A 12,542-nucleotide genomic window follows, 5' to 3' on the forward strand; every position below is an offset into this window, starting at 1 on the left:
TGGGATACACTGTAGTTCTTAAGGAAGGGCTTTGCCTCGCCAGCCGCTGCTCCGCTTTCGGACGACACTTCCCAGGAGTCCTCGCGAAGGCGCGCCGCGAGCCTCCGCAGGCCGTGATTGGCTGGCGAGCCGGCCGCACGCGGAGGAGCAAAGGAGGCCGCTCTGTTGCGACAGAGGCCAAGCAGCAAGGCCCTGTGAGCCGTGGAAGGGGCGCTGGAGGAAGGGTGCCAGCTGGTGAGAATGAGGGCAAGGAGAAGGAACGGGGTTGGCATGAGGAGGCTTCTGGGGAGAAGAAAGGATTTAGGGAGAGAGAAGCTGATGGGCGCGAGTAAAGGCTCAGGTTAGCGAGCGAGGAGACCTTTGGGGGACTCCTGTGGGAGGACGCGTGTTGCCGGGAAAGAGCCCGGGCCGGGGGGCTGAGTAGTGTGGAGGGGGCACGAGGGAAAGGAGGCTCGAGCCAGGGAGCTAGGAGGCAGCCTGAGTAAGTGAGACGGCCGGCTTGGTGCGGAGAGCCAAGTTACGGGGGAACCGGAGATGGGATCCGTGCTGAGAAGCAGAACGTAGTATCTAACTGGAAGTCCCGAAAGAAGGAGCGTTTTCAAAGTGAGACAGTGTATTGAGGTTCTGTGGACAAAGCCTGAGAGAACAGTTGCTAAGTTTAGGAGAGCGCTTAGGATCTCCGGAATCGGTTCGAGAGAACCTGACAAAAGTTGGGAGAGACTAGGCAGGGGCGGAGCTGCGTGCTGACACCAATAGGAAAATCCCAGAGGCATGGAGTAGAGGCCAGGCTTCCTTAGCAGTTTGTCTACAGTTTGGAGTGTCTGTTTGCCTTCCTCCAGGCTCCGTGAAGGAACAGTGACCTATACCTGTGGCTCATCACCATGCCCTCTGACCTGGCCAAGAAGAAGGCAGCCAAAAAGAAGGAAGCTGCTAAAGCTCGACAACGGCCCAGAAAGGGACACGAAGAAAATGGAGATGCAGCCACAGAACCACAGGTGGCAGAGGAGAAAAACGAAGAGTCCAATGGCAGTGAGACCACAGGTGAATTAAGGGAGAGGTGGGTTCTTGGGATGTTTTCTACCTTTTGCTGCCCTTTCTTTGCAGAGTAGGAATACCGATGCTGTGGCAATGGAGACTATAATTGGCTGCCACCAAACTTTTCATGCTAACCAAACCAGTAGAGGCAGAGGTGTGCCACCCTGTTACTGATCAAGAAAACTCAACACAGGACTCTTAAAGTCATTGGCAAGCAATTATGGAAATTATTGCGCTGCCTTATTAGATCACAAGGAGTTGGGTTTCCCCTACCCTTTGCTCAGTTTCACATGGCAGCTGGTGTACCAGGCTCTTTGCCATATTGTGCCATTGTTCTCCCAGTGACAGTGACTATATTAACGGAAGTAACGTTATTGTTAAGTGTGGTCAAGTTGGTTCCGACCTATAGTGACCCTGTATAGGGTTCCCAAGGAGCAACTGGTGATCTTGAACCACCAACCTTGCGGTACAAACCAATTAACCCACAGCGCCACACCAGCCTTTTTGTTATTTTTATTTTGGAAACTATTGAGTATTTCTCAAGTGTTGGGCATCGTGCTATACACAACGGCCTGTCCTTAGATAACAACAATGTAGATGGTAAATATGGTAAAGAATGTTCCAGACCCTTGACAATCCAAACCCATCCTTCTAATCTACCCACCAAAAACTTACTGATGGACCTTCTGCTCCATCCAGATTATTAATTGCCCCTCAGATAGTCAGCATATTTTTATGCTTTCCCAGTCAAACCCAAATTCAATATTATTTCTATTCTTTCTACCTCTCAACTCTCCTCACAGTAATTCCTATACTGTCATATATAAGGGACTTCAAAAAGTTCATGGAAAAATGGAATGAAAAGATAATGTAATTTTTCCGTGAACTTTTTGAAGCCTCTCCATATGTTACTTAACCTTTTTAATGTTGTGTCATTTGTTTTTTTAATTATTATTCATTTAAATTGTTTTATCTTTGAGTGAAAAGATCTTGTCTTGGGTAAATACCTTTTTTGTATGACCAGATTTGGTAGGTAGACACATAAATAGATGCATTGTCCCCTGCAGAAAATTCGTAATATAAGTTATGATTGTTGTTGTTAAGTGCCATCGAGTCGGTTCCGAACCATAGTGACCCTGTATATAGGGATTCCAAGGAGCAGCTGGTGATCTTGAACCACCAACCTTGCAGTTCAAACGGCTTTGCAGTCTGGCGCATTAACTCACAGCGCACACCAGGACTCCAAGTTATGATGTCAAGTGCAGTTGAGTTGATTCTGACCCATAGCAACCCTGTATAGGGTTTCCAAGGAGCAGCTGGTGAACTTGAACCGCCGACCTTGGAGTTCAAACAGCTTTGCAGTCTGGCGCATTAACCCACAGTGCCACACCAGAATTCCAATACTTGTACACCTCCTTCAAGCTGGAATCGAACCAACGATCTAAGGATACCTAAGCACATCTTGTCTACAGTCCTTCGCTCTACCAGCTGAGCTATCAAAGGGGATGGACCATTAGAAATTGAGAAAAGGGGGAGTTAATAATTAAGAGGAAAGAATTGAACGTTAGAAATTATTTCTAAAATAAGGGTTCTGGAGAAGGCCAGTACAAAAAAAGTCTATGGGGAAGTTTTATTCCTGGCCCAGGAACTTAAGATTGATGGGAATGGCTGAGCAGGATGAGTAGAAGTGGAATAGTGGGGTCCACAAAACTCTGATCAAGTTTACTCCAGATGATTTCAGTTAGGTCATGTTGTTATGTGCTATCAAGTCAGTTCCAACTGATAGCGACCCCTATATAGGATTTCCAAGGAGTGACTGGTGAGCTTGAACCGCTGACCTTGCAGTTCAAGCCAACCTTGCAGTCCAGTGTGCTATAAACTAGAAGCGAGCAAGAGAATATGATGCATAACTTTCCCTTAATTTTGAACTTCCCTTTGCCTAAGCAGGTGGAGATATTTAGACCAGGGGCCAGAAAACTCTTTTTGTAAAGTAAATATTTTGCTACTAAGGGCTTTATGATCTCTGTCACTTTCAACTCATAGGGAGCCTGTATAGGGATTCCAAGGGTGGCTGGTGGGTTTGAATTGCCAGCCTGATAGTCAGCAGTTCAGTGCTTATCCTGCAGTGCCACACCAGGACTCCTATTACAACTACTCAACTTTGCCTTTGTAGCAGAGAGCAGCCATAAATTATATGTAAATGATAGGTGTGGCTGTGTTCCAATAACAGATCATAAAGCCCTCAGAGCCAAAACATCTTTATTTACAAAATCAAGTAGTAGGCCAGATTTGACCTGTTCCTTTGTTTTTGTTTTTTAAGCCTTCCCAAGGAGTCCTGGTGTGGTGCTATAGGATAAGCACTCAACTGCAAGATTGGTTTGAACCACAAGGTGTTGTTTTTAGGTGCCATCGAATTGGTACCGACTCATGGCGACCTTATGCACAGCAGAATGAAACACTGCCTGATCCTGGGCCAACCTCACTAGTGTTGCCACGCTTGAGTCCATCGATGCTGCAATCCATCTTATTGGAGGCCTTCCTCTTTTTTTCTGACCCTCCACCTTACCAAACATGATATCCTTCTCCAGTGACTGGTCCCTTCTGACAGTGTGTCCAAAGTATGAGAGACGAAGTTTGGCCATCTTGGCCTCCAAGGAACACTCTGGCTGCACTTTTTCTAATACAGATCTGTTGGTTCTTTTGGAAGCCCATGGCACTTTCAGTATTCTTCTCCAACAACATAACTCAAAAGCATCAATTAATTCTTCTACGGTCTTCCTTATTCACTATCCAGCTTTCATATGCATATGAGGTTATTGAAAATACCATGGCTTGGGTCAGGTGCACATTAGTCCTCAAGTTGACATCTTTGCTCTTCAACACTTTAAAAAGGTCTTGTGCAGCAGATTCCCCTAATGCAATACGTCGTTTGATTTCAAGTCGTCTTCACTTTCAGTAAGCAGGGTTGTACCATCTGCATATCACAGGTGGTTAATGAGTCGTTTTCCAATCCTGCTGCCACAATTTTCTTCATATATAACCTAGCTTCTCAGATATAGGTTGCTCAGCATATAGTTTGAATAAGTATGGTGAAAGAATACAACCCTGTCGCACACCTTTCTTAATTTTTAACCATTCAGTGTTCCCATGTTCTGTTCAAACAACTGCCTCTTGGTCCAGGAACAGAGATTCCTCATGAGCACAATTAAGTGTTCTGGAATACTCATATTCACAGTGTTATCCATAGCTTGTCATGATCCACACACTCGAAAGTCTTTGCGTAGTCAATAAAGCACAGGTAAACATCTTTCTGATACTCTCTGCTTTCAGCCAAGATCCATCGGACATCAGCAATGATATCGCTCGTTCCATGGCCTCTTCTGAATCTGGCTTGAACCTCTGGAAGTTCTCTGTCAATGTATGATTGTAACTGTTTCTGTATTACCTTTAATAAAACTTTACTCGCATACATGATATCAAAAAGATGGTCTGAGGACTTCTGCATTCTGTTGGGTCACCTCTCTTTGGAATGGGCACAAATATGGATCTCTTCCAATCAGTCTGCCAGATAGTTGGTTTCCAAATTTCATGGCAGAGATGAGTGAGTGCCTCCTGTGCCACCTCACTTTCTTGAAAGATTTCAATTTTTATTCCATCAATTCCTGGTGCCTTGTTCCTTGCCAATTCCTTCAATGCACCTTGGACTTCTTTCAGAATCATTGGCTCTTGATCTTATGCTACCTGTTGAAACTGTTGAACGTTAATCATTTCCCTTTTGGTACAGTGACTCTGTGTATTCCTTCCATCTTCTCTTGATGCTTTCTGCATCATTCAATAATTTTCCCAGAGAATCTTTCAGTAATGAAAGTGGAGGCTTAAATTTTTTCTTCAGTTCCCCAGCTTGAGAAATACTGAGCATATTCTTCCTTTTTGGTTTTCTGATTCCAGATCTTTGCACATTTTGTTGTAATATTTGGCTTTATCTTCTTGTGCTGATCTTTGAAATTTTCTGTTCAGCTCTTGGACCTCCTCATTTCTTCCATTTGCTTTACCATCTCTACGCTGGAGAACAAGTTTCAGTGTCTCTTCTAACATACATTTAGACCTTTTCCTTCTTGTCTTCTCAGTGATTTTTTGCTTTCTTCATGTATTATGTTCTTGATGTCATCCTTCAACTCTTCTGGTCTTTGGTTTTCAGTGTTCAGTGTATCAAATCTGTTCCTCAGATGATCCCTAAATTCCGCTGGGATATAATCAAGATCATATTTTGGCTCTCGTGGACTTGTTTTCATTTTATTCAGCTTCAGTTTGAATTTGCATATGAGCAATTGATGGTCTGTTCCACAGTCTACCCCTGGCCTTGTTTTCACTGATGATATGGAGCTTTTCCATCGTCTCTTTCCACAGATGTAGTCAAGGTAGGTGGTTCAAGCTCACCAGCTGCTCTTCGGAAACCCTATACAGGGTCACTATGGGTCAGAACGGATTCGATGGCAGTTGACAACAACAAACTAAGAATGGTTCTTAAATTTTTAATGGTTGTGTATACACCTATATGGTTGCCATAGTTTCACCATTTGGCTCACAAAACTTAAGTTTTTTACAATTTTGCTTATATAAAAAATTTACTATAACCCCTGATCTTGACCGTAAGCTCCTCACTACTCTCCCTTCCTAGCGGCTGAACAAAGTGGGCTGTGGTATAGAAAAGACTTACTTTATCTCTTCAACTTGACCCTTATATGCCTTTCAGTCAAAAAGCACTCAGCAAGCACTTAAAGCACTGTGCTGGGATTGGAGGTGGATAAAGAGGAAATGTACTTTGGCTGCCATCTGTCTGGTGGTACAATCTCTACCCTCAGACCTGGCTCCTTGCAGGCAGAGTATGAGGCCTCATGGCAGGCTCAATAATGCTCTTACTCTGTCAATCTCCTGACAACAGGATGTGCAGAGCATGACCTAAGGCTCACCGTGGCCACACACTCTGTCCCTTGAAGTTGTTCTACCCAAGACTAGCTGTGCACCCTCTTCCCTTTACTACCCCATGTATCTTGTTCCTGAGGACGCACATACAGATTTTTCTCATTTTAAGGTTTCTACTCTAATCATTGCTCCTTGGAAACCCTATACAGGGTCGCTATGGGCCAGAGTCGACTCAATAGCACCTAACAAAAACAACAACTGTAATCATGCTGGTAATGTAGTGATTGCGAGTTGGGCTGTTAATCTCACTGTCAGCAGTTCAAAACTGCCAGATGAGGCTTTCTGCTCCCATAAAGATTTTCAACCTTGGAAGCCCTATACAGGGTTGCTGTATCACTATAATCCCACTATCACTATATTCACTGGAGTCCTGGTGTGGCAGGATAATGTACTGAACCACAAGGTCGGTTTGAACCTTAAGGTCTGTAGTTCAGACTCACAAGCTGTTCCTTGGAACCCCCTATACAGGGTTGCTAGGAGTTTGAAACTACTCAATGGCACTTCACAACAACAACTATAACTACTGAGGAAAACAGATAAGGATAAAAAGAATAGTGATAAATGACAGAATGCTCACAATAGTGGAACCTGGCATGTAGTTTCTGATCACCTTCCTTTTTGTACAAAGCTTATCAAAGTTTCCTTATCCCATTTCTGTTGCTTTGAAAGTGCTTTGTGGGTACTATCCTTTATGTAAAGGTAACATAGTAAAATAGTTAAACATACAGCTTTGGTGTTAGACAAACCTGGATTCCCATTTTGGTTCTGTTGTGTACTGGCTGTTTGACCATGGAGTTGGTTCCAACTTGTAGCAATCCTGTATAGTTTCCGAAGCTTGTAAACCTTTGCGGGAGCAGAAAATCTCATCTTTCTCCTGCAGAGTGGCTGTCAGCTCAACCCACCGACCTTGTGGCTCATATAGTCCAGTGCTTATCCTACTGAGACACCACACTTCCGCGTTTTGACCCTGACTCCATTATTTAGTCTCTTCATTTGTAAAATAGGGTCTGTGAAAGGGTGTGTTTCATAAGGGTTATGAGGATTAAATTAGATAGTAAAGCATCATGTAGCATAGTCCCAAGCACAGCAAATTCAATAAATATTAACCAGTAAATATTAGTCATTGATGTCAATAATTATTCCTAGCCTAAAGGTTGAAGGCATGCCTGAAAAATCATAGAAGTAATCCCCTATCTCACATGGTCAGTTTGCATTTCTGTAACCCTCTCAATTTGGGTATTTTTGGTTTTCCTGTCTGTGTGTTGTACATTTTCTCATACCCATTCCTTCTGGGTGGCATAATAAGTTGTTGTTGTTTTTCTCATTCCCCTCATGAATTCGGACCTTTGTTTTTGGCAGGTACTGACATTTTTATTTCAAACAGTTGGGTGGTTTTGCCTGAGGTATTCCTCACAGGTAGACGGTTCACTTTATAGCCTCCGGGATTGGGTTCAGATCCAGGTTTGAAGGGTGTCTAAGGGCCATAATACTGGAGGTTCCACCAGTCTCTCAGACTAGTAAGTTTGATCTGTCTGTGATTTTAATTTGTGTCCATTTTTCTCCTACTTTGTCCAGGACCTCTGTTGTGATTCCATTCAGAGTGGGCAGTAGTGGCATCCAGGCACCATCTATATCTGCCCTTGAGGTCATGGAGCCTGTGGTTTGTGTGGACCTTTAGCCCTTTCGACTAATTATTTACTTGTGTCTTTGATTTTCAACATTCTTCTTTGTCCAGTAAAAAGACACCAATAGTTGTATCTTAGATGGGTACTCAGAAGCTTTTGAGACTACAGTCTCTACCCACCAAGGATATAGAACATTGTCATCGTGGACTGCGTTATAACTTCTTGAAAGCACCAACTAGAAGCTCTTTATGTCCTGGAACAAAATAATTGTATCTCTGTAGTATCTGCTTTGTCTTGGACTTTAAAGCTAATTCTTTATCACATACTCATAGAGGTTAACGTAGGTGTCTAGACATTTCCCTTTTGGTATTTATATCATCTAAGAAAAAGAATTTAGAATGAAAAAGACAATTTGCAAAGTAAAAGTGTTTCAGGAAACATATTAGGGAATATATGTACATAACACGTATTTTGTTTAGAGCTTGTTAAATATTTGTCTGCTCAACATGATCTCAAGCCCAGGTCCTTTAAGGATGTATCTGTTTGTGTAGAATTGACTCTGTTTTACAGGCCTTTTCTCAAAATGCTTTTTTGTCCCCAGAATTGGATTTGCTGACTAAGGAATTAGAGAACTTTGAAATGAAGAAAGCTGCTGCTCGAGCTGTCACCGGTGTCCTAGCTTCTCACCCCAACAGTACTGACGTCCACATTATCAACCTTTCACTTACCTTTCATGGTCAAGAGCTGCTCAGTGACACAAAACTGGAATTAAACTCAGGCAGACGTTATGGCCTTATTGGCTTAAATGGAATTGGTGAGGCCCTTGGAAGGCAAGGTGGGAGGTATCTCTCCTTCACTTCTCTGTCACTCAACAAGTATTTATTTAGTACCTGCTGTGTTCAAAGTAAGGAGTTTACAGTATGAGTGGGAGATCAGATATGCCCAGGAAAAAGAAAGTAACAATGTAGAGCATTTATAATAAGTGCCAAGTAAGTAGGTACAGAGAATAGGTGCTGGAGGGGCATGGTGGTGCTGTGTGCGCTTTCACAGAGGAGGTAGGACAAAACTTGGAGGAAAGTTGGGGAACTCTTCCCATAATGGGGGTTGGTAACATTTGAATGAATGAAAGGAAGTAAGGGTACTCAATCAAGATGGTAGAATACTGGAATTGGGTCCTTGCTATAGGGGAATGGTGGGAACCAATGGTGTTTCCTCTTCTTCATTTCTTGCTTCCCCTCTCAGGAAAATCCATGCTGCTCTCGGCTATTGGAAAACGGGAGGTGCCCATCCCCGAGCACATCGACATCTACCATCTGACTCGGGAGATGCCCCCCAGTGACAAGACACCCTTGCAGTGTGTGATGGAAGTGGACACAGAGAGGGCCATGCTGGAGAGGGAGGCTGAGCGACTGGCTCACGAGGATGGTAGGACTCAGAGCCAGGGGAGGCAGGTGCAGGCTCCTCCAGGGAAGGCCCAGGGGAGGCTCATGGTCCTCTGCTCCCACAGCGGAGTGTGAAAAGCTGATGGAGCTGTATGAGCGCCTAGAGGAGCTGGACGCTGACAAGGCAGAGATGAGGGCCTCACGGATCTTGCATGGACTGGGCTTCACACCTGCCATGCAGCGCAAGAAACTAAAAGACTTCAGTGGGGGCTGGAGGATGAGAGTTGCCCTCGCCAGGTGAGTTCTTCCCTCCTGCCCACAACACTCCTGGCAACATTCCCATCTGTTTCAGGGTTGAATGCTCATTCTAGTGGAATAGTTTAGAATGGGGTCAGTGACCAACACGTGCCAAATGAGGGAGCTTTTTATGAGCACAGACATGGACAAAGTAAGAGGGTGGTAGGAGTGTACTGGGTGGTGAACTTTCTGCCAGAAGTGCTCAGGGTGGGTTCTTTGGGTGTCTAGCACAGTGTATTATAAAGATGACCAGACTGGTAGAACCTTGAGGCTCTGGCCTTTGGTCACCCGTCATGTCTGGAAAATGGGGCTTACCCACATTTTCAGACAAGCAATAGATAGGTATATGAGGGGGACAACACTAGTGAGAGTCATCAAAAAAATGGTTAGCCGTTCAAGATCAAAAGGGCAGTAGCATTCACCCAGGGACAAAGTTCAGAAGGATTGGAAAAGAAGGAAGAATGGAAACAAGAATCACAGAAAGTGGGATAGTGACGTTACATTGAGGGAGGATTGAGATAAATTGTATGTAATTTGTTAAATGTAAAAATGATGATCTGCTCAGCAAAGCTTTGCTCAGTTCACAAAACACTTTTTAAAAATAGCAATATTAGATGACCCGTACAATGACTTGTCTTTTATATCCTCTGGGACTGGGACCCAAAGTGAGTGCCATAATCCCCCAACCTGGCTAAATAGGTGAGCCAACATAACCTTATGCTTTTGGAAGGGTACCTGTATGCCTTACAGCATTGGAGCAGTAGTTCCTAAGTGCTACCAAGGATTCACTCACTGTGTCAGCTTCACCTGGGGATTTTTAAAAATCCCAGTTTCTCAGGCTGTCCTACAGACCTATTAAGTTAGAAATCTGAAAGACAAGCCCCTTCCGTTTATCTTCCTCATGGTCCCCAACTTTACTGTCAAAGACTTGCAGACTCCTAAGGACCTTTTGTAACCTTGCCAAACTAAATCATCCCCGTGCCTCTAAAACCATTTTTCTACCCTTTAATCTCTTCTTCAGCTCTGGTTTCTCACAGAGTTATCCCTTTCCTTTTGAAGTATAGAATCCAGTATTGATACCAGAGCTTCCCTAGGGCTTAAGTAGAATTTCATGTAGCAAGCAAATTGGTCCCTTCTCAGCACTTTTCAGACTGAGATGGCTTCTGTTTCCTTTCCTGTCCCTCAGAGCCCTCTTCATTCGGCCATTCATGTTACTCCTGGACGAGCCCACCAACCACTTGGACCTAGATGCTTGTGTGTGGTTGGAAGAAGAACTCAAGACGTAAGGAGGCACAGGGATAAGGGATGGGAGTTCGGAGATTCTGAGGGGCAGCTGAGCAGAGTCCAAAGGGAGTGAATACCCAGAAGTCACACTGATGACTAGAACCATGAGAAAAAACTGAAGTACGGCGAGAGTGAAGGCTTGATTAAAAAAGTGGTCAACACCTAAAGCTTGACATTTTTTACATTTTTTGTTTATAGTCTGAAACATTACTGACTTTTTTTTTGTTACCCTGTACTTAAATGGAATCCTAATGTGATAGTATAGGATAAGCACTTAACTGCTAGTCCCACGTGGTTGACAATGTCAACCCACCAGTCATTCCTCAGAAACCCTATATAGTGTTGTTATGAGTTGAAACCAACTCAACAGCACTTTAACAATACCAGCAACATACTTAACTAAAACATCTTTATTGAGCACAACTTTATTATTTCTAACTGGGTTTATATACATCACATAAAGGGAAACTATAATATACTTCAATAGAACATCTTTATTGAAAACAACCTTGTTATTACTGTGTTTACATACCTGGCACAAAGGGAACTGTAATGTAAGATTACATAATGACAAAAAAATAGCCTTGATGGTGGCAGCCTTTCTTTCTGTAGCTACAAACTATATTGTACCAACTTTTAAAGAAGCTACAACTACTCTTTTTCAAAAAAGCCTGGTGTCCTCTGTTGTGCTTGTGCGGAGCCTTCCCACCACAGTTTTGTGTACACACATGGATATATTTATGTACAGAATTTTTCTTTTGACCATCTGACCTCTCCTCCATTCTGTTGGAAATTGAAAAGAAGATCAGGGAAACTCTTTAAGACTGTGTCTTCACTCTTTGAAAGGCATCAAAGCATCCTTACAGACAGATTATACACTGTGGCTTCAGTTCTTATTGAGAGTTGGGAATTGGACAGTGAAGCTTAAAGATACTCAGGTTTAAGGAGGAGAAAGGATGGAGACTTTCTGAGTCTGACTAGGTTCACCTGTTGTGATATGTCTCTTGCTTGTGAGCATTCCCCTGATTGACTCTTTGGCTTTGCAGTTTTAAGCGTATCCTGGTCCTCGTCTCTCATTCCCAGGATTTTTTGAATGGTGTCTGTACCAACATCATTCACATGCACAACAAGAAACTGAAGTACTATACGGTGAGTAGACCCAATAAAAAGAAAAAAAAAGACAGCCCTTTTCTACTCTGTCATATAAAAAGATATGGACAGGAGTCCTGCAGCCTGTTTTTGTGTTAGTCCCAAAGTAATTGCTTTCAGATCATAGGCCATAGTCTGGCAGCCTGTACACATGTATGATGTGTGTTCACCCTACAGGCTAGCCTAAGGATTTGACTTGGATCCCCACTATGGCCAGGTTTAGACTGAGAGGCAAAGCATTTTAAAGGCCTCAGATTTTAGGCCATCTCCTAAATTCCTGAATGCATACTAGGACTGACACATGGGCTAGAGCTGCTGCCTCACCCATCCCACCCCCTACCCTGCCCCTTCGTGTGTTCCCCTCAGGGTAATTATGACCAGTACGTGAAGACACGACTAGAGCTGGAGGAAAACCAGATGAAACGTTTTCACTGGGAGCAGGACCAAATTGCTCACATGAAGGTAATGTTGGATGAGAGTATTTGGGGAGTTAGTGTAGAGGAGATTGCGAGTAAGTTATAGCCATCGTTTTTACCCTGGATTAAAGATGGGTTGTTTGGTACGCAGCACCTACCCTTTCTGGTCTCTTTCAGAACTACATTGCTAGGTTTGGCCATGGCAGTGCCAAGCTGGCCCGGCAGGCCCAGAGCAAGGAGAAGACACTACAAAAAATGATGGCATCAGGACTGACAGAGCGGGTTGTTAGTGACAAGGTGAGAGTCCATGGGTGGATGTGGTGGTCTGGTGGTACAGTGGTTAAATGCTCAACTGTCAGCACCATGGGAGA

At 43.7% G+C, this 12,542-nt stretch overlaps 1 protein-coding gene and 1 non-coding gene across 2 annotated transcripts in view; one reads left to right on the plus strand and one right to left on the minus strand.

The window, feature by feature from the left end:
• LOC102830047 (ATP-binding cassette sub-family F member 2-like) overlaps positions 1-12,542 on the plus strand; it is a 26,334-nt gene continuing 13,792 nt past the window's right edge. Inside the window, exons 1-9 of the mRNA XM_006873678.1 lie at positions 1-194; positions 840-1,041; positions 8,245-8,457; positions 8,886-9,068; positions 9,151-9,322; positions 10,509-10,604; positions 11,653-11,755; positions 12,122-12,217; positions 12,349-12,468. Of these exons, the coding sequence (XP_006873740.1) occupies positions 882-1,041; positions 8,245-8,457; positions 8,886-9,068; positions 9,151-9,322; positions 10,509-10,604; positions 11,653-11,755; positions 12,122-12,217; positions 12,349-12,468 (1,143 nt within the window). The 5' untranslated portion in view covers positions 1-194; positions 840-881. The remainder of the gene's footprint in view (positions 195-839; positions 1,042-8,244; positions 8,458-8,885; positions 9,069-9,150; positions 9,323-10,508; positions 10,605-11,652; positions 11,756-12,121; positions 12,218-12,348; positions 12,469-12,542) is intronic.
• On the minus strand, positions 2,449-2,538 carry TRNAY-GUA. The gene is given in 2 exon segments: positions 2,449-2,484; positions 2,502-2,538. It is a non-coding gene; the product is annotated as a tRNA-Tyr (tRNA).

The sequence above is a fragment of the Chrysochloris asiatica genome, unplaced genomic scaffold (genome assembly GCF_000296735.1).
Source record: "Chrysochloris asiatica unplaced genomic scaffold, ChrAsi1.0 scaffold00249, whole genome shotgun sequence".
Taxonomy (NCBI): domain Eukaryota; kingdom Metazoa; phylum Chordata; class Mammalia; order Afrosoricida; family Chrysochloridae; genus Chrysochloris; species Chrysochloris asiatica.